General features: G+C 36.1%; 1 protein-coding gene across 2 annotated transcripts in view; it reads left to right on the top strand.

The window, feature by feature from the left end:
• The window catches only part of zfand4 (zinc finger, AN1-type domain 4), a 51,085-nt gene extending 28,550 nt beyond the window's left edge, over nt 1–22,535 (top strand). Inside the window, exons 6-10 of one of the 2 annotated variants that reach the window (NM_001202471.1) lie at nt 2,795–2,942; nt 7,618–8,673; nt 11,748–11,793; nt 16,998–17,115; nt 21,559–22,113. In NM_001202471.1, coding sequence (NP_001189400.1) covers nt 2,795–2,942; nt 7,618–8,673; nt 11,748–11,793; nt 16,998–17,115; nt 21,559–21,694 — 1,504 coding nt within the window. In that variant the 3' untranslated portion in view covers nt 21,695–22,113. Of the gene's footprint in view, nt 1–2,794; nt 2,943–7,617; nt 8,674–11,747; nt 11,794–16,997; nt 17,116–21,558 lie in introns of both variants that reach the window. The other variant, XR_002459799.2, reaches the window with a different exon arrangement.
• The last annotated feature ends 391 nt before the right edge of the window (nt 22,536–22,926 follow it).

The following is a 22,926-nucleotide window of genomic DNA, read 5'->3' as shown; positions in this document are numbered from 1 at the left end:
AAATGTAAACTAAATGGGAATTGTGTTGCAAAATAATCCTAACCTTTTATTAACCTAACCTAACCTAACTATTATCTAAAAAAACAAGTAAATTATCAGCACTGGGACTACCCAATTCACCTGTACCGCATGTCTTTGGACTGTAGGGAAAACCAGAGCACCCGAAGGAAACCCACGCGAACGCATGAAGAACATGCAAACTCCACACAGAAACGCCAACTGAGCCGAGGATCGAATCAGCGACATTCCTGCTGTGAGACGTCAGCACTACCTACTGCGCCACTGCATCACCTAATCTTAGAGTTGTGTGTGATGATTATTGTTTATATTAAACGAACAAAAATGAATGCAAAATATTGTAAAATGTAAAATGTATTGTAAAATAATCATAACCTCAAACATTATCTAAAATAACTAGTAAATTATCATCACTGGGGCGTCACAGTGGCACAGTGTGTTTATTTAGCTTATTCCTTTATTAGTACTTTTTTAATGAAAAACGACACTTTATTTTATTATTACATTGTTAAGGGGGAAAAACAATCATTGTAAAACAATTAAATAAAAAAAATTCCTTAAAATAATGTACAATGGTTTGAAGGAAAATGACTGGCAGTTTTTTACCATTCTTCTGGAGAAAATTCAACATGTTTGCTTTTTCCATCAGAAGTCAGAATTTTTCTTGGTTTATTGTGCTCCCTGCCTGAAAATACCCTCTTTGAGTTGCAAAATGCCGTTAAATAATCAGATAATGTTTAAGATTTTTCATTAACACATTCACATAAATGAGTTAACAGTGTTTTGGGAGTTACAAAGCAAAAAAAAAAAGCTGTTTTCTATCATTTCTTAGTCAGCATAGTTTATTATTAGGCTATTCATAAGCTATATTAGTAAATACAATAATGTAAGTAATGTGTTTAGGATTTATTTAGGCTTCTACAGAAAAAAACATACTTTTTTCAATGTAACCAAATGTTTGTGTTTATTAAACTATTATTATACTAATTTAGAGAGCCCTTATATCAGGCATGTCCAAACTCGGTCCTGGAGGGCCGGTGTCCTGCAAAGTTTAGTTCCAACCCCAATCAGACACACTTGGGCTAGCTAAACAAGCTCTTAATAGGCTTTTTAGAAACATCCTTGCAGGTGTCTTGAGGCAAGTTGGAGCTAAAATCTGCAGGACAACGGCCCTCCAGGACTGAGTTTGGACTCCCCTGCCTTATGTAATTGACTGCTAGCATAACGATGTGGAGGATGTACCTTTAGCTAAGCAGTCGAAAACTTTTTATTTGTCTTTCTGCAGTTAATGCACTTTTTAAAAATATGCTTAGTCAAACTTCTTGCGTTTGTTGCAACGAGCATTGTCGTTGTCCACTCAGGAAATGCAACCCATTTGGCTCTTTCCGCCACTCTGGAAGCTTACGAGCTATGTGTGTGCGTGTGCATAGCCGAGAACCTTGAAGCTTTTTACTCGACGCGCTCGCCAGAAACACAAGTATTTTACATGTGAGATTGCCAACTGTGCAGACGAATATCAAATAACGCAAATTAGAAAAGGTTGGTCAGTTAAATTATGCAACTGTATGCAATGTTTATTCAGCAATAATGAACCAGTACCGATACCAGAACTGTTAACGTCAGACCATATTGATATCGTTTGTTTATAATATAGCACCGATACAGATAAAGTACAGAGTTCCGGTACCCATCCCTAGTCGCTGGTTCCAGTCCTGGCTGGGTCAGTTGACATTTCTGTGTGGAGTTTGCATCCGGGTGCATCGGTTTCCCCCACAGTCCAAAGACATGCGCTGTAGATTAATTAAATACGCTGAATTGTCCATAGTGTATACAGTTAAAGTCAGAATTATTACTACTTTTAATTTTTTTTTTTATATATTTCCCAAATTATGTATATCAGAGCAAGAAAAACTTCACAGTATGTCTGATAATATTTTTTCTTCTGGAGAAATTCTTACTTTTTTATTTTGGCTAGAATAAAAGCAGTTCAACAATTTTTTTTAAAACCCATTTTAAGGTCAAAACTATTAGCCCCTTTAAGCTAGATTTTCTTTCGATAGTCTACAGAGCAATCCATCATTATACAATAACTTGCCTAATTACTCTAACCTGCCTAGGTAACCTAACATCTAGTTAAGCCCTTAAATGTCACTTTAGGCTGTGTCTTGAAAAATCTAGTAAAATATTGTTTACTCTCATCATGGCAAAAAAAAAATAAATCAGTTATTAGAAATGAGTTATTAAAACTATTCTTTGTGTTGAAAAAAAGTCTTCTCTCCGTTAAACAGAAATTGGAGAAATGATTCTGACTTCAACTGTATGTGTGAATGAGAGTGTATGGGTGTTTCCCAGTGTTGGAAGGGCATTCGCTGTGTAAAACATATGCTGAATAAATGGTGGTTCATTGGTGGCAACCCCTGATTAATAAAAAGATAAAGCGGAAAAGAAATTGAATGAGTTACCAGCACTGTTAATACAACATTTAGCAAATTCCAAATATATAAGTGTAAAAAAAAAGAAAATTAATAACTCTGTTAAATACAATTAAAACAAAGTGTGTGCTTGTTAATAGAATTCCAAACATTTCTTTTTTCTTTTTTTTACAACATAAAATAAATGTAAAATGTTTTGTAAAACACACTAGTACTTGATCATCACTATTAATTCAATATTTATCAAATATCAAAATGAATATATATGTAAAAAAACAAACAAGCGAAACCATCACCACTATTAAACACAAATAATGAGAGTTACTTATTTTGTGTGCTTTCAGTGGTGCTTCTGTACGAAATGTGCGCGCAGAGGAGGAGGAGGAACAAGAAAGTGCTTCTTCAGAGCTGCAGACGCTAGAAAACTCCATCACAATGGGCAAAATGAAGCTGCTCAAGGCCAAGATGGAGAACATGAACCTTAACAAAAAGGTAACAGCGCAGGCGGTTGAGAAATACTCTTAATCTGTCTTTGCTCCTCCTCCACTGTTTCCAGCACAGTCATCTTATCCTGAAGCGCATGAACCTTCTTACTGTCAAACGCATCTGATTAGATCTGTCAGCCGAGCAGTATGGAAGTGCTCAATTCTCCAGCTGGCCTGAGGGAGTGCAGTCCAGCCCACGCCGAGTCTGATTATCTGGCGCTGTAATAACTAACAGCTCAGCGCATTGGCATATGAAGTTAATTATTCGCACTCAACTATGCATTGTTGACAGAAGATGTGTCTTAGTTACAGATGCTGTCTAGCTTGTCTACTTTAGCTTGCGTGTTTATGTGGGCATTAGTACTGTCAACATCTAGAATTGTGTTGAGAAAAAAACATTCAGAGGTGTTAAACGAAGAGGGGTTTGATTGGTTGTGGTTATGTCGTATTTTTATTGTTTTACTTTTTAATTAATATAGAAAAGTGATATTTAGAAAATGTTTGCCATGAAATAGCCAGAGAGGCTGATATGGCAACACATTCAAAACTCTTTCTCTCTTATGAGTAATGTCACAATGCAGTATTATAAGACTCAACACATACCTTATATACTTATACACAGGGCTTTATATTAACACCCGCCAAATGCGGGTAGATTTTGGCGGTGGCGGGTAAGACAGACACTCCCACTGGCCCCTTTGGCTGGTTGAAAATAATTTTCCCAGATAATAATTCTTCAAAGCAGGGTTCGAACATAAGGATGGTCCAATATGCATGACAGGTGATTAAGAAGCAACATGACTGACAAAAAAAAAAATTGCGCTCGCAACTTCACGCAAGCAAAGCAGGTGATTACCGAATGAGAGGATAATCACTTGCGCTAACAGCTGAGGTGATGCGCGTGACTGTTTATAACGCGTGCGCGCTCCCGTTTCCTTTTGTGAAGCTACTGTGTCTAGAAACACAACTTATGCGATTGATTCTCTTTCAAATAGACTGAACAAAAAGGGAGGAACGTGCACCTACAGTCTAGCTGCTTTCAAGAGTTCCAGAGTTGACTTATTGTAAGCAGCGCCAGTTGCTTGCAGTTTGAAAATATAATTTATGGGTCTATCATTAAGCATGTGTGTGTGATCATCTTTTCATTATCACACAGTGTGTTTTTTTACCTGCTTTCTTTTGCATTAATATGGTTTAATTATCATTTTTTAGAATAACATTGCTTTAATGGGAGAATAACTCCCCATTTATGTGTAGTTAACCGGTGATCTGGGACCTTTAGCCAGGACATATGACTGTGCATATGCTTTGTTAAATAAAAAGTATAGTATGCAGCTATATTTTGCTTGTTTTGACACGTTTAAAATTTGTGGCTAAGAAATAATTAACTGTTTATGTATGGTGTGGTCAGAGATAAATTGGGTAAATCCTTGGGCTTTGAAAATTATGAAAACTAATTGTAATATATGAAACCCTGACCCATTTGCTCATGGTTATTGAGCAAGCTCATACACGACACTCAAAAAGTGAAAGAGGAGGCATGTAGAGATAACGCAAACTCTAAACCAAATAATTTTAGCATGTCCAAGTCATATTTATGTGTATAAAATATATTTTCCCAACAATAAAATTGTGGCTAGTGAAACTGGCGAGTGGCTAGTAATGTTGGAAAACTACTAGCCACAGTGGCTGGTGGTCAAAAAAGTTAATGTTAAGCCCTGCTTATACATACCTATATGGGATAGTTTGGCCAAAACTGTAAATTCAGTTACCATTTACTCACTCTTTACTTCTTCTGAACCTGTTGAAGACAAAAGAAGATATTTTGAAGAATTTTGGAAACTTGTAACTGCTTACTTCCATAGTATTCATTTTTCCTTGTGTGGAAGTCAGTGGTAAAGTTTTTCAGCTTTCTTTGAAATATCTTCTTTAGTGTTTAACAGAATATAGAAACTCATAAAGGTTTGGAGCCACTTGAGGATGAGTAAATAGTGAGTATGTTTTCATTTTGGGGTGAACTATCCCTTTAAAATGTCATTCAATAATAATTCAGAGAAATGATTTAAAAATGTGGCAATATGACTTGCAACAGAACATTAGCACACAAGGCTTCTGCAAGAAATCATTCTCACCTTTAATTTGCCCTTTTTTCTCAATGCAAATCAGTGAACAGACAGATGAACTCCTGTCTCATGCAAGATCACACTTAATAATTCCTTTCTCACTTTTGACGTTTGCTTGTTTTGCCAAACATAATTTATACACCAGGCAGAGATGTCTGGGATTGCTCCTAATGCAATGATGTGAACACATCAAAAACTACTGTACATACTTCCAGCGTCAGTCATGTACTGTATGTGTGTTAGAAAACAGTGATACCCTTATTATATTTATTGGCTGAAGTTTTAATATTAGTGCATATCCCAAATTTTTCCCTTAAAATATTACATTTATTTTAAGGGTGCACATACACTATGCTGACAGATTTGTGCCCGGGCACGTTTTTAGGTTTGTTTGACAAGTGTGACTGCTCTGAATCAGGCCCAGGTGCGGTTCAGTTGGCTGGCCCTGGCCCGGTTGAAAGAGGTGTGCCAGGGCAAACCTCCTAATACCTGCAGCTTGATCACTTGTATGATAATTTGTGAGCGTCAAAAGTTGTGAATCTGTTTGCAAAATGTTTGACTGTGTGTCACTGCATCCCAAATGACTAGAACGAAATAACTAAAGCAATCTCCAGCACTGAGTTGAGCGATTGCTTCTCTTCCTTTTAAACTGAACAGTCGCATCATCAATAACGTACATGTACTGTATGCTCAGGTTCGGAAGGAAAAATGCAGTGTGAATGCAGGCCGTTGGGGGAGAGGGAAGGGGGGAAAATCATGCTTTGGCATGGTTCAAGGCAACTGTACCTAGTGTGAGTATGCCCTTAGTTATTTAGCAGATGCTTTTGTCCAAAGTGACTTATAGTTGGGGAAGCATTTATCAACTCACACAAGAAGTGCTAATTATACCAAGGAACTGTTTGTGCTCAGAGAATTAAGTGCTAGAGTTAAGAAGAGGGAGTGTTTTTTTTTTTTTTTTTTTTTGAAAAAGTGTTTCTACAGGTGGTTTATTAAGCCCACTCACCTTTGTGAAGTGCACTTCATAAATGCACAATGTTTTGTTTTTCAAAATAAGGAGTTATTGCAAGAGTGTGTCTAGTGTAAATGTGCAAAAGTGGTGTAAGTGTCAGTTTAAGTGTCAGAGAGAGGAAAGAGTTTGTTTTTACTACAGGTGGTTTGTCCAGCCCACTCACCTGTGTGTGGCGCACTCAGTTATTTTGGTTGTGAGATGGTGAAGAGAAAAGGAGGTCCTGGTTTTGTTCACAGGGGTCACACACTTTATATGATTATATTTTTAGTTTTGTCATAAGCTTTATTTCTGGGACATATTACAAAAAGGTCCTAACTTTAAAATCTTAAGATCCTATCTGTTTGGTAACCATGGTCATTTTAGTTAGGACCATAGTTAGGACAAAGAGCATTTCATAAGAGCGTTATCTTAACTACAGATAGAAATGTTGCATAACAGAAACATCCTAGCTTTACAAAAAAAATCCTAAAACTCTCTTAACTTCAGGGCAACCTGACAGCTGTCCTAATTTAGCTAACAGAAAACAAGAACTGCTTAGAATTGCTCTGTCCAGCAATGACACTACATTTATCGATGACTCAAAAAGATATAAAGATGTTTAATGGAAGAAAGACGCTTGGAGGACCTTGAAGATGTTACATTTAGATGAAAAACACAGACTGCAGTGTGGCATGATATTACTGTTAGCACAGAAACTGCAACCAACATGGAGGATTACTGCTTATAGTGTATGTGACTAATGTCTTTTTGATTTTCAAAGTATTGTAGCTTCTATTGCAAAAATGTTAGCCTGCTTTGTCTAAAAGCTCACCGGTTTTGTTCAGTTTAACTCATTAGCAGCTCACAGTGTCGGTTGCATGGTAACAGAATTAAGACTGGATTGTCGAACTTGATGCTATTTAAGATATCCTAACTATACACAAGGTACAATTAGGCAAAATAGAACAAAAGTCCTTAATCAGTTTTAAGATTAGCTTCTGTAATATGCATCTAATTCAGCATATCATATCTTATGTTAAAGATCCCAAGAAAATAAAATATATTTTTTAGATGTTAGTTTTAGTCTGTTCATTTTATGGATGTCTATTAGCTCCAAAACAGTCTGAAATAAAACACTGATATAAACATATAAAGCTTGCCGTTTGTCGCTTCCGCCTAAATGAATCAATTATCTTTTGTTTCCATGCCACCTCATACTTAAGTTTCTCATCAAGTCTTCAAGACCAATCAAATGCTCTCTAGTATCTGACAAGCCCCACCTCTTTCAAGGTACTGCTTATTTGATGCACTTGATCTCAACCACTCTCACTGACAGAGCTGTTATAAAAACAAAACTCTATTGGCTGTTTTTTTAAAAGGGGAGGAGCTACTCTGTCCCACCCTCGGGATTTTTAAGTTGAGATCATGCCAGACATCAAATAAAAAATTTAAAGCATTTCATGGGACCTATAGGCCAGATACTTTCAGTAATGTGCCCCTGATCACAAAGGAATGCTCATTATATTTTCTCTGTTTACTTTCCTTAATAGACAAACTTGTTTTTTTTTCAGCCCAAAAAGACTGCTAAATTAAAAATCCGACCTCCAGTGGGTCCGCGACCTTGCAGCGGTTCCCACGGCTCTGCCCGACACCATCGAATGTTCCGTGTCCTTCCTCAAATAGGACACGCCTCTTCAACACATCTACCTCCTATCGGTGATCAGCAGCAACCTGTATTGTCCACCCCCACTGCTGGCTCCGCCCACCAACCCTACACATCTCTCTCCAGTCCTGCTTCCTCAAGCCGTGCTCATCCATCCTCTGCAGCCTCTGGCATATACATGCTGCAGGCTGAGGAACCATGGGATAATCCAGTGCCCAGGAAGATTAGACTCCCTCCCAAAGTATCCCGGCTGGATATGAGAGGGCCTAAAGTCATGCGAGACTGCGTCTACCCGCCTCTATCTCTTCTGTCCAGCCCTGGAGTTCAGGATGAAGTCGATATCAAGAACGAACACCTAACACTAACTGAGAAAACCACAGTTATTGAGTCGCCCAAAGCTGTGCCCTTCAATCTTCCTGAACCCCTGAGTTTGGATGTATCTGCTCAGCGAGAGCGAAGTCTGAACTCTTTAACGATGCCTGAGGCCAACGCCGCAGCTCCTCTTCTTTCCCAAGCCGTCAACTCTAATTGGAGACTACCATCCCAACATGACCTTACCCTCACCACTGAGCCCTTCACACCTCCACGTCATTTTGAGTTCACCGGTTCCTCAGTTCATCCCAGTCCGTCTCATGCTCTCCTCAGAACTAGCCCATCTCTCCCCATCAGTTCTCCTTCAAAAACTACATTCAAAGTTGATAAGCACTCAGAGGTGATTTCCAAAAGCGAAGCCCGAGACATTACAAACCTGGCCAATAAAGCCACTAAAGAGCCATTGGGATCGGTGAGCAACGCAGAACTTCTGGCCTCCTTGGCGGGCAGCGGTGGTCAGGAGACCTTGACCAGTCCTTACGCTTTGGGAAGGTTGTGTGCCACCGCCGCGCCCCTTCCAAACAACATCCATCTGTTGCAGGAGGACCTGCTGAGGAGGATCTCCCCCCTACAGCGCACAGCTGGCTTCACGGTGAGTTGGTAACCTTGACTTCTGCTTCTGCTTTTACTGATCTCACCTCTTATTTGGCTTCTCAAATCTGATGTTTATTTGATCTCAGCAGGAGAAGGGGTATTTGCTATAACTCATGACATGCAAAAACATGTTGTGCAAATTAGGGCTACTAGAGGTTAAAAAGATGCTCGATGCACATTATACCCTGTATTTAAGACAAATTAAAAGCAAGTGGTGCTCGCTGCAGAGCCATTTGAGGAGAGCTGAGCTCCAGCGAGGGGGAGCTTAAGCTTGAGCTCCACCTTTTTTGCATTTCTTCTATGAGTGATGTCACTGGGGGTAGGGTTAGGGGTGGGGTTGGTGTACGCATTAAAACAGCTTACAGAAGGAGGAGCGACAGCTCATGCTCCCCCTCGCTGGAGCTCAGCTCTCCTCAAATGGCTCTGCAGCGAGCACCCTCTCATTAAAAGTGCAATTGATTTGTTTGAGCTGATGGGAAATTGCTGTTTACCTTAGAAATGCTTCAAAAAAAAAAAAGTAGTTTTAAGATTAGTATTGGAAATTGTGAAATTATACCCACCTTTTTTTAGCCACTAAACATAGTGAAATACTATGCCAAAATAAATGTGTAATTTGGCTATATATTCCACTTGTAATTATGTATAATTAATTATGTATAAATAATCATTTGTTGCAAAATATTTCATCTAAAATTATTTTTTTGTAATGTTCTTTTAAACTGTTTTATTAAATGAGTTGAATATAAATGTTTTTTGCACCCATTTTACAGTTAATGTTAATTTGATCAATTTAAATCGTATAGTTTTAGTCTTAATCGTATAGTTAATCGTCAAGCGCGAGTGATTTACAGTATATGTTAAGTCAATGCAAAGACCTCTTGTGGTGCATCCCTGAAAGGATCTAGTGGACTCAGACACGGCTCCAAATGAATTGACGCTGTTTTTCAGCCTTCATAATGCACATAAATACAACTATTCTCTCAAGAAAATCCATTTCAGCCATTTAGCAATGAAGCTAGAGTCACCGGGCAGACAGAAACCCTGCCCATCAACCGAATCCATGTCTGTTCTGAAGTGAATTTGACGTGCGAATGAAGCGGATTTGACGCGCAAATGAAGCGAGTAAACTTAAAATGTTCACGGCTTTACGCATCTACTTAATAGAAGATTTTAGAATAAATTGAAAACCTAGGAACCAGGAACTAACACCATAGAAGAAAATATTCGATTTATCCGCGCTTGCCGCATCTGGGGTGAAAACAGCATTGAGTTTTTATCATAACTTAACCCTTCTGCACTAAATTAAACTGCTGTAAAAGTGCATCAGATCAATATTTTTTCCATTTATTTTGCATAAATCTCTTAATCAACCTCAGTTCTGATCAAAACTACTAAATGTTTTTTTTTAAATTACCGGATTTCTACTCTTTAATTGCCAAATTCATAAATGATGTCACTGATTTGATTAAAAAAACACACACAAAATGATGTATTTTCAATAAAAAATATAGTTTTGGGCTGATTTCTTTGAAACCCTTTATCACAGTTTTGGACATGTAAGCGATTAGTAACAACATTGGCTTTAATGTATTGTTAGATTTGAATTTTTTCTCCCTAATTTACTGTTGATGGCTGTTTTTGCCTCATTGATGAATACACAGTCTTTGTTTATATTCCTTGTTTGTTTTAGTCTTTGTTTTTAGTCCCCATGTAGTTCTGAGACCTGAGTTTCATATTTAGATTTTTCTCAGACACTTCAAGGTAAGTGTGCAAAGGTCACTCTCATACACATGCTCACACTTTAATTTGCTGTTATACTCCATGAAAAAAAAAAAAATCCAGAAACTAGGCTTTTTTTGCACAGGCCTATCTAAAGGGTTAATGCTGCTAACTGATGATCAACAGTAAAAAATGACAAATTTTACCTGTTCCCAACAGGGGAAACCACCAACAATCAAAAAAAGCATGATTATATGGTGTCATGGTATTGCAATCAAAAAATGTGGTTATAATGGAAGTCAATGGACAAAAACCAACAATAAATCAATTTATTGTCACCAACAATAAATTAGGGAGAAAAAAAAAAATTTAATCAAAAACATTGCATCAATGTTGTTTTACATGTCCAAGACTTTAATAAAAGGTAACAAAAATCCAGTCCACAATTACTTTTTATGTTAAAAATACGTCATTTTGTGTGTTTTTGTCACCAAATCAGTGACATTATTCATGAATTTGGGAATTAAAGAGTTAAAATCCTGTAATTTTGTAAGCAATTTAGTAGTTTTAATCAGGACTGAAGTTAACAAACAGCAAAATAATTTGAAAAAAAAAAAAATCTAATGCATTTTTACAGCAGTTTAATTCAGTGGGTGTTTTCATCCCAAACATAACAAAAAGGTAGTAAATTTGTGTTGAGCATTTGTGTATTTTCTGAAAAATATGAGTTAAAATAAGATTTGTCACCAAAAATCAATCTGCTAGCTAAATCAAAGAGAAAGCAATGGCCAAATAAGACACAAAATCGCAACTCCAAGTGGATGACAACACCCCTGAAAGGACATATGGCTTTACTAAAATCTGTTTTCATTAAAAAAAGTTAAGGTTTTGGTCATACCGCTCACTTAAAATCATGTTAGATAAGATAATCCTGCAGTAACACATTTGAATAAGGTATTTACGTTAAAGAATATTTTGGATATAGTTATTATTAATATAATTGTTTTAATTAATTAAAATTGACTTGATTTATTTTAGTAGTTAGTTGATGTTAAATTTGCAACACTCATATTACACGTACTAAATATAATAAATAGATTTATTTGATTGGTAAAATTAATATTAACGTCATAATTAATTTATTTGAACTCAGTATGACTTGTGAATGTCATCTTGCAAATTAGTGCTACAAGTAGAGCGGGTATCCTGTCAAGAATAGACGCTTGCTGCACATTATACAGCATGCAAAACAGATCACAAGGAGCGATTCATTAGCCATGGCATTTCAGCTAATGAGAATAGTTCTGTGGCAATCTTGTGAACACTTTATCACACAAAATCATGTCATTGCAGGCATCAAGCTCATCAAGTGGCCTCTCCAGTTCAATAAAGAGATTAGGTGAGTGGTTTGACATAAATGCCTCTGTTCATGTGAAATAAAGCTTTCAAAATGCAGTCCTGCTGCAGAAACTTTTTTGTTTTTGAGAATATTATCATTCATGGCGAGTCTTGGCCTTTTTTCACACCTTTTCACATTTTTACGCCTGCACTCCCCAGGCCTGTGAAACCCATCTGTAAATCCACAGGCCACTGGTTTAATGTCATGCTGCACATGTCACTTGTGAAACTTTTGAGTGCCTGCAGCCTTACAGTATTACTAATGGCCAACTGGTTTTCTTCAATAGAACATTAAAAAGAATTTTAGCTAAAATCATGGTCCTTTTTTTGGATTTGTAACGTGTAAGTCAGTAGTTAACGGAACTTTAAAGAGTTAAAAATAAAAATGAAACATGTGCAGTGTCATTTTATGTGTGAGTTTGTCATTATGTGACAGGAAGCTCACAGTTCAGACTGTCATAATGTTACTTCTATATTGATGCAAATTAATGAAAAGGATAGTGAAAGCTGTCTAAAAAAACAAACATTCACAATTTTATATTAAACCGAACATGTACTAGTTTTTACATTTTAAATATTTTGGGTCACACTTTACAGTAAGGTTTTATTAGTCAATTTTTGTTCATGTATTTACTAACATGAACTAAGTAAGAACAATGCATTAATTGATTATGGTTAAACATTTACGAATGCCTTACTAACATCCAAATCCATGCTTGTTGGCATTCGTTAATGCACCATAAATTAACATGAACTAACAATGAACAACTGTATTTTCATTAACTGACGGGTACTAACATGAACAAATACTGTAATAAATGTATTGTTCATTGCTTGTTTATGTCAGAAAGCGCATTAACATTAACTAATACGGGTGTCACAATCCTCCAAATCCTCGATTCGATTACATTTTCGATTCTAAAGTCACGGTTCGATTCGCGATTTAAAAAAGAAAAATTTGGAAGCACAAGCTGTGCCATTTTAAGACTTTTATGTGATATAATATATCTGACAGTCATGACGCTCTGTGTTGCTCTGGAGGTTCAGCAATCTGTAGTCAAGGCTACTAAATGTGCACTGCTAAGACCTTCAATAACTTTCTCCTTCACATTATTGTGCATGGAGGATATCACTGTAGCTGTTAGATGCGTTCTACTTGGGATTTCCTAGTGTGGTTTTAGCATGCTAATTAAATGCCTTAAACCAGACAGAGTTTTCTACCACTGAATAAGGTTGCATGTCTGTGGCTATAAATACTCCTACCGTGCTTGTAATTGCCTTTCCATGTGTTGAGTTAATTGGAAGTTTTATTCTAAATGATGACAGGAGAGTAGTTTGTGTTACACTTTTCGGTTTAACAGATACGTCTATGTTTTTGTGGTGCCTGCGGAGATGCCCTGCCATGTTAGTCGTGCTTGCAAACTGCGTTTTTTTTTTTTTTTTTTTGACCACACAAACATTGTCAACATAACTTATACTTATACACTACTTTCACTCCTGCGACTTAGAAAAAGGAGGGGGGGGGGTGTTGTCAAAGAATCTCCTGCGACTGCTATTGCCATGCTGTCTTATGGCTGTTTGTTATAGTTGTTTGGTTGACTTGCAGCACTTCAATAAATGTGTTTTTTTTTTTTTTTGCTTGACAAGCTAAACTGATGTGACATGGGGCGTGGCAGCATCGACGATTCCATTTTTTGATGGGATAATTGAGATTGAGCATGAATTTCGATCAATTTCGAATTAAAATCGAAACACTCTTATTAATACAACCTTATTGTAAACTGTTACCATAATTAGTCAAGAAATGTCAAAATGACGATTTCTCTGATTGGAAAAAAAACGATCATTAATACAATTTCAGATCCATTGTATAAATATTTTTCAGAATACTACACTTGTGGCATTCTAGCTTCTCGTTGAATCCTGGTTCATTGATCTTTCCTGATCTATTCCACTCTTTCCATACAGTACCACAATAAACATAGGAATGTTAAATGCATAAAAAAGCTACTTTCTGTAAATATTAGGATGGGACATGTACCAAATTCAATTTTCTTAGCCAATCCCGATTTCTGATTTGTTTATTATATATTTTTTGTTAAGGGTGACCTGCTGATAGCAATTTTTGCAGATTTATGGTTTTGAAAGTACACGCTTTCACACGCTGCAGAAAGAGTTCCACACAAGTAACAAGTTTTTATGCAGTTGTGAGTATGAGCACAAGACTATCTATCAATATGTGCTAACAACAGATAACGCAACTTCGCAACATCTTTGTTAAAAGGAGTTTTTGACAACAGCATATACTACCATGACAATGATCACCTCAGGTCCAGGTTATGTGCTTTATACAGTATTAAATGCTTCCAATGTGGGTTTAAATACCATTTTATGTGTTATTTATTGCCATACTATTGAAAGCAGCAGCAGATTTTGAAAATTAAATAACTAGCAGACGATTTAAAAATGAACTGTGACATAGTGCAAACCAACACCTTCAGTCACTCAGTAGCCTTTTAATAAAGTTAAAGAGCCTTAATATATATTAATTAGGTTAGAAACCTTTACCATTTAATTTTAAGTGCAGTGGCTGGTGTTTAAATGTTTCTGTCATGCCTCGTTTGGTGCAGACGGACAAATTGCCTATCACTGGAATCAACGATGTTGTGTGTTGTTAGGACACAGTGTATGACATCGTTGCCCATGCCAAGACTAAGAACAGATGGGCTGAAATTGACCAGAACTCTGGCCACTCACCGGGTAAAGTCTAGATCGGATTCACGGCTGGCCAGAAGTGCAATATGCACATCAATATAGCAGCATTGTTTCATGACACTGTATAACAATGATTAATATTTTTACAGTTCTGTGACGGTTGGGTTTAGGGTTTGCGTGGGGGTAGGTGTTAAAAAATGCAATTTATTGGGAAATTTAATAGATAACCTAAATAATACTTGGGACAACCGCTGTTTTTACATTATTGTGATGGTTGGGGTGGGGGTAACGTTAATAAAATACAATAAATGAGAAATTTAATAAATAATATAAAAAATTCTTGTTAACTTCCAGTCGCAGCCGTATCTGATCTTGCAACAATCCAGTCACTAGGCAGGCAGGTCATGAGAAAAATTGTCTGATTCTGGTCCAATAATCCACCAATAGTCCACAAATAATTCACTGATAATTTACCAATAATTTACTGATAATCCACCAATAGTCCACTGATAATCCACAGTTAATTTAACAATAATTTACTGATAATCCAACAACAGTCTACTAAAAATCCATTGATAATCCATCAATATGTTGATTTAGGGGTGTTCGGTTTCAGGTTGTTTGGAGTCGATTTTTGGAGTTCTGATTCTCGACTCCTAATTTTAGAGTCGGCGGACTCGACAAAGAAAAAAAAAAAAAAACACTTCAGTTGAGCCCAAACAACATTTTACCTTAATTAATAAGTACATTAAACAAACCTAAAAAAAAAATGCTAGCAAAGAGGGCAAGCATAAGGTAGACTCGATGGCTATCCATGGTAAAGCATCAGCCCCAACATCTTCGTAAAGCCAGTGAAGTATAAAACGGATATTTGAAGCCAAATAATAACATTGAAAACTAGCTAAAGACATTCCACCCATAGACTTGGGATGCTGTAAAAGACTTTTAGGCATTCTAGCAGGTTTACCATTCCATATAAATGAAGTGAAAGCACTGTCCAGCCTACGAAAAAAGGAATTAGGAATAAACACTGGGATACATTGAAATGAATAGATGACTTAGGTAATCACGTTCATTTTGATAGAATTTGTTCGACCTGCGACTGATAATGGAGGAGAGGCCCATTTTAGAGTTTTCTAGGTGCCAACAAATGTGTTATATTGGGATGATTACAAGAAAACTCAAGAAAAGACATAGTTCACCAAAATAACACGAAATATAACATTAACACTTTAGTTTATGTGACAATTTACACCATTTACTACTGGCATATAATCTGTCTATTATTAAGAAATTAATTATTTATTAGCACTTATAAAGTACAATTTTTGTCTACATCCCTAATCCTACTCAGTATCTACTGTAAATATTGCTTTACTAACTATTAATAAGCAGCAAATTAGTCGCTAATTGAGCTCAAAGTCTTACTTAATGGTTTGTTGATAACATAAAATAAATTGTGACCAAGATATTTTGAATTGTGTTGGATATTGGAAGCCATTGACATGCACTGTAGGAAAAAAGCTGAAGAAAGTCAGTGGCTAAAATGAGTTTTTTTCCTAACCATCTGCAACGTCACGGCAGAACAACAGCATGTACTTCTATGACAATCTTCACCTCAGGTACAGATTATGTGCTTTATACAGTGTTAAGTGCTACCAATATGAGTTTAAATTCCATTTTATGTGACATTTATTGTCAGTGGCTAGCAGTTTCTAACATCCTTCAAAAGATCTTCAACAAAAAAAGATTCTCGGAGAGGTTTGGAACAAGTGGAGAGAATGTTTGGGTGAACTATCCCTTTAAACTGTGTCTCTTCTTTATCAAATGCAGCGATGAAACTCTGGTCTTCAGTAGGTCAGGACTGCAGGGTTGAGCTTACCAGAGGTGTTACATGTGAAATGGACTGTCGGGCTCTTAAATATTCAGTGTCATGCAGAAACTGCTGCCTGAAACCAAGAATGAAACAAAGAAAAGAACCAAGGGCTGTCACACAAATAAATATTCAGACTGTCACATGTTTACAAAAGCAGTCGTGTGAAACGAAACAAAAAGCAGCTCAGGTGCTTGATGCTAAGAGAAACCGTGTGCTCAATTTGTGCTCTTCAGAGTCTGGAGGATGCTTGTGCAACAGGTGGTCCTCCTCATACATTTGGGATACGTTCCCTGACATTTCAGCACGTCTGAACGTTCTGTCACATCTCAGATCGTTATTGGCTTGAAAATGCGGCAGTGATGGCAAATAATAGAATAGACAGACCAGCAAGTACATGACTGGAAATCTAATATCATGCCCTGTTGCTTGCTGCTTTTTTTTTTCTCACTATCAGTGGTTTTCCATTGCTCTTCATTATTGTGACTTGTGCAGAAATAAACAGCTTTTTTTTAAATAGTACATAGGTATTTTCCCTCATATTTTATAGCTGTTGTGATCATCTCTCTTGTTCTGTTCCTGTAATTTGTTTGTGTTTTGTGTGAACATTGGTTTAGGGACTCAGACGCATCACTTGCCCCCTGTGAAGGTTTCCTCTGGAGTGAAGAAGAAGAGCTCAAAGCACTGCTTCCTGTGTGGAAAGAAGACGGGATTAGCTACCAGTTATGAATGCAGGTACACTATGAGCTCTTTATGCAGCACTTAAACCTAAAAACATTATGCCACACCGATCAATTTCTGACCATCAAAGTGTATGTGTTGAATTTGTTAAAAACAAGCAGAACAAATTGGAGAAATGCATATAATTTAATATTTATTTATTCATTTATTTATTTTTTGTAATAATACTACATAGTTAAATTGTAAAAAAAAAAAAGAATACTATTTGAACTAACAATTCATAATAAAAAGCATACTGCTTCAGAGTTATAATTTTTATAGTGATTTATTTATTTATTTATTGACTGCTAATAAAAATTATACATAGTTAAACAGTAAAAATAAAACCAATAAACTGCATAATATTTAAACTTACAATTTATAATAAAAACATGCCCTAAAATAATAATTAAAATAATAATAATAATTATTATTATTATTGTGTTTTATTTATATATGCATTTAGTAATAATAATAATAATAATAATAATAATAATAATATCATTATTAGTAGTTATATTTTGATTATAGTATTAAACCAATGGATAAATAGCATAATACTGAACCGCCATATTTGATAATAAAATATGTTTAGGTATATTATTATTTTTATTATTATTTTTAATAATAATAATAATAATAATAATAATAATAATAATAATACATTTATATATATATATGAAAGGGCATCCGCTGTGTAAAAACATTTGCTGTATAAGTTGGCGCTTCATTCCACTGTGGCGACCCCGCATTAATAAAGGGACTAAGCCGGAAAGAAAATGAATTAATGAATATTACAACTATCACATTTTAAATGTTGAAACATGGAGATTTTATTTTGGTCAAAACACAAAGAAGCTTCTTATGAAACTGAAAAGATGAAAACAATTTGTAACTTTGGAGGAGTGGCGGATTTGTTGCTGAAGTGAGAAACCAGTTATGTGCAAGAGCGCTCTGCAGTGTTGCACATCAGATTACAGATTGACATCATTACAGTGCAGTCTTTGCAATCTGATAATCATTCTAAGCTGTGTTGCATTCTAAGGTTAGAATTAGTAAAGGAAAATGTACGAAGGTGGCGGTTTAATTTTCTTAGTACATTTATTTCTGAGTATGAGTTTTTTTTTGTAACACTTTAAAACAGAGGAACTTAATATACATCAGTAATTTTAAAGGGAAGTGTGCACTTAATTTAGTGCATGTGCACATAACCACACAGAGCTATTTCTGTTCATGTCATGTTATCTATGACTTCCTTCAGTTTCCCCGTGCCTGTAATGATGAAGCTTTGATCCAGGCAAACTAATATATCATGCATGTCTTTTTCAAAAGGGGGGAGCTTCAATACGTTTTAGTCGGAGATTTGTGATCTTTTTTTATTAACTAATGTGACTAATGTTATTAAATACATTTTATATGCAGTTATTACTAGAGAATTTCTGTATTTTTATATTATTGATGGTGCGCTGGGTCCCTCCCTTAGTGGCAAGACCACTCTGTATAATGCCAACAGTCGGTCGGCAAGTAAACAATATAATGAATCAAAATATATTTTTTATATTTATATTATTTGTTTTAGTTGTCTTCATTTTAATCTTTTCTTCATGAAGCAATGGTGTACTTTGTCTGCCTGCCTGATTTGCCCTGAACTGGGCAGGGTTTGCGTGACGTGCTGCGAGCTACTAGCCCGACAGTGGAAATGCGACATGATTTTGGCCTCACTGCTCAACCTCACTGCTCAACCCTGGCCCGATTAACGTGTGTTGTAATTTTTTTTTTTTCCGTTATTCAGTATTTTACCATGTACCACTAGGAGGAAGCCCGCAGTTTGAGAACCCCTGTTATAGTCCATGCCATACTGAAAAAAACAAAATGTTGTTATGTCAGTTTCACAAGGAAATTTTAACCGCAGTCTTCAGAAACAAGATGTTCGGCTTCTGTGTGGGATGTTTAGAAACCTTTCCATCTGGTCATGTTTAGGCACAACGATAACCACTTTTCAAGGTAGAGGAAATGTTAAGGTTTTAAAACTGCCAAAATCTTCTGTATTTTTAAGATTTTTTATTTACATTTTTTTGCTTTTTTAGGACAACAGTATCTCCAGCAGAAAAGATATCCAAAAAATGCCATTTTAAATTGTAAAGAAATCAGTGTTTTTGACATGAAGTCAATGATTCATTTGAATTATTTACCCTGACATGTTTACTGCTCCAAAATATTTTACATTTTTCTCAAAATAAAATATATTGTGTTTTACTTGCCTTCCATACCAACTGGTTTACTTAAACATGGGAGCAGGATCTGGGTATTGAGATTTCTGAGAACCAATGGAAGGACATTTTTAATATAGTTCACTCGTCATGTATTTGTGCCAGACACGCCCTATTACAATGTAAAGTACTTAATAGGACCCATTTAACTAATGCAAACTTTCTAGAATATTTCCAAACAGAAGCCATGCCTGTAACAGATGTAAGCAGTCACCGGCCGATTACCTTCACATGTTCTGGTCATGTTCAAAATTAACAAACTGTTGGTCTAATATTTTTTAAATTCTTTCTTAAGCCCTTAATACAGTCATACTTTCTGACCCTCTGACTCCCATTTTGGTAATCTTTCACTACACTAACATTAACACTCTGCATCATTGCCTTTACCACCTTACTCGCCAGGTGCGCAATTCCTTAATGGACACATGTGTCCCCTCTATCATCAGAACATTAGATTAAAGAGGTTCTACATTGCATCTATCTTGAGAAACTGAGACATTGTTTTAAAGGATCTCTGTACACCTTTACCCAATCATGGAGTCCAATACTGTCTGTCATAGAGAACATTAACATTTAAGGACCTCCTGACTAGAATTTCCAAAGGGATAAAGAGAGACTTTTAGTATTTACATTATCTTCTTGTATGTTTACCAATATATTCATTATATCTTTATTTATTTATGTATTTATTTATGTATTTATTTATTTAATTAATCACCATATTTATTTATCTGTGTTGTTACGTGTTTAAGTTATTAAGATATTAAATGGATAAAACATAACAATCAGTGAGTCTGTATTAATGCTGGATGAAAAATGAGAACACAACTGCTGGTTAAGTGAAACAAAAGTATTTATTACACAGAGAATGTCAAACAATGAATATAGGAAATTAGATGTAATGTGCATGTAATTATAAATAACTGAATTAAACAGAAAAACAGGATTGTTGCCAAAACAAGGAAATAATTATAACAAAACGATCTAACTAAACCCCAACCCACTAAACTGACAAAGAAAATTGCGGAAACAAAACCATAATCTTCTGCACATCGCTTAACTAAACTTCATAACCATTTTAAAACATAATTACACATGTGGCAACGCATCCATAAACTAACAAGTAAAAATACGATGCTGCTCAAATTACTAGAGTTCCCTCAAAGTACACACTAGCCATTAGCAAAACAAGATCTTGTATAATCCAATTATCATAAAGATTGTTCAACTTCTCAATAGATATTAAATTGAGCTGCACAAGCTTATCTAATAAATCGACCACTTAAATCGAGAGAAAACTAGAACACAGCAACAGCCACCAAACTAAGCAAAACACAAATGAACAAGCCGGCCAACAGAAGTGAGGAGTCTGGCCGTGAGCCAAGCGCTCCTGAAGACAAGTGCAAGCGCATGGCTTTTATACTGTGAGGACCACTTCCTGATTGGTGCGGCGATTGAGTCACAATGGTGATTGACAGCCCCTTCGACCAATGGTTGCACACCTAAAACAGGACAGGATACACAGTGGAAGAGAAAGAATAGTACGCAAAACAGAAAACAAACAACAAAACACCACAAAACATACGTGTAACGTAACTGTGTCTTGATTCATCTTTGCATACTTTTTGAAGGCCTCAGAAAATAGGGAGGGGTGGGAGATGGGAGGAATGGAGCATAGAGGGGAGTAGAAAAGTGTAAGTTTGATTTAAGAGTTTTTCTTGTTTTTGTTGCTATATATTTGATGTCATCTTTTTGCTGATAGCCTTCTATTCAAATACATTTATAAGTTTGTATATTATCTGGAAAAAATGCAATAAAAATATTGAAAATAAAAATATATTGTGTTTAAATGGGGAAAAGCCCAGACATTAAAAAGAACTTATTTTATAGCAGTGATCACTGTGAAACCGGGATATTTTTATACAAAGATATCATACCATCAGATTCTTTTACCGGCCAATGCCTAGTCCTGCTATGCACTTTTTCCCAAACAGTTTTCTAACAGCTTCAGTTTCATGCAAAAAAATCAATGCACATCCTGATGCTCTCCAAACACCATCCATTTATTCAGCCCTAAGGAAGCAATATCAGAAGTGCACACATCTCCACAGCTCTGAGGAAACATTGTTTTGACTGCTGTCTGATTATTGCAGCTCTCATAAAGATGTGTGTTTATTTTTGATGTCAGGTGTGGCAACATCTTCTGTTCCATTCACCGCTACTCGGAGACCCACGACTGCACCTACGACTACAAAAGCGCAGGCCGACGCTTCCTACAGGAAACCAACCCCATCGTAAGCGCACCGAAGCTGCCCAAAATATGAAGGAAAAGCGTGGCAAGAAGGAAACAAAAGACAACTATTAAATAAGAGAAAAACCTTGATCACCAACGTGTGCTTTTATCACCATGTTTGCTTCTAAAAAATAGTTTCAAATAGCTGAAAACTGCTCACTCATAAGTAGTTGCCTTGGAAAACACACTTATGTTGTCTGTTGTCTTCAAATTATTTCACTCAGAAATTAAAAATACAAAACCCTGCATGTAAATAGTTTCTAAAAAACACATTTCTATCATGGGAACAAACTTTTAAATCAAGTACTTTTAAATTAGCAGTTACACATATCTATTGACGTGTTTTTTTCTGTGTGTTTGTTTTTTGAAATCGAACAAACAATGATTTTTCTTGACAAGTCTTGGAGAGATGCACTTTAGTAATGCTGAATATCTCTTGTGGAGATTGAAAGGGGTGATGATGTGCTTGAACTTTGTGCCGTTTGTCTTTTTGTAAGTTTCCTATTAGACTTTTCTTATATTTCAGACACATTACTCGTCTTCTCTGTCTAGTAGCACTCTATCAAACACTTCTTATCACGGAAAATGCCAAGCACTGTACACTCATGTTATAAAAAGACTGTTTAACCTTGGTTCACCTTGAGGATGAAGTATAGAAGCTTTATCGGCCGTACAAACACTACACTATGCAGTTTGACCATGTAGCATTCTGAAGGGCTTGGCATGATAAGATGTGACTGGTTGCCATTACGAACGGTCCTTTTTTTGTACCTTAGTATTTGAAAAGCTGCTCAAAAGGTGCAGTTTGTTATTTGCATTTTTCTGTAATTGTCTGATGATGAGCCTAATAAAATATCCTTGTGTTTCCTTTAGGTTTTTTTCTCTTCGCTGCGTTGAATGTGTCTTTGTGGTTTCTTTGTCTGAGCAGTAATGCTGTTTGGGATTCCAGGTTGTGGAATGAGTGAATTGCTAGTCTTAACATGTTTCTCCTGCTTTGACTATAATGTGAACCTGCATCTAAGGGCTGGGACACACCAAACTAGTATTGCAGATTAAAAACAACTGTTGTCGCCTTGTGTATGGACCAAAAAGCTGTCAGTGAACACACCAAACGGATGGCAGCCAAATGAATCGAGAGAATGTGTCTTTCCATCTTTCCATATCTGTTTTCTTGTTCCACAAAGGGAAACCGGAAGATGAATTGTGTACAAAGTGTGCACAAAGTGTTTAGTGTGATTGTCAGTAATTGTCACTCGGCTCATG

Source organism: Danio rerio, chromosome 13 (assembly GCF_049306965.1).
Source record: "Danio rerio strain Tuebingen ecotype United States chromosome 13, GRCz12tu, whole genome shotgun sequence".
NCBI lineage: Eukaryota > Metazoa > Chordata > Actinopteri > Cypriniformes > Danionidae > Danio > Danio rerio.
The sequence above is the reverse complement of the archived record's forward strand: the minus strand, read 5'-3'. Positions and strand labels throughout refer to the sequence as shown.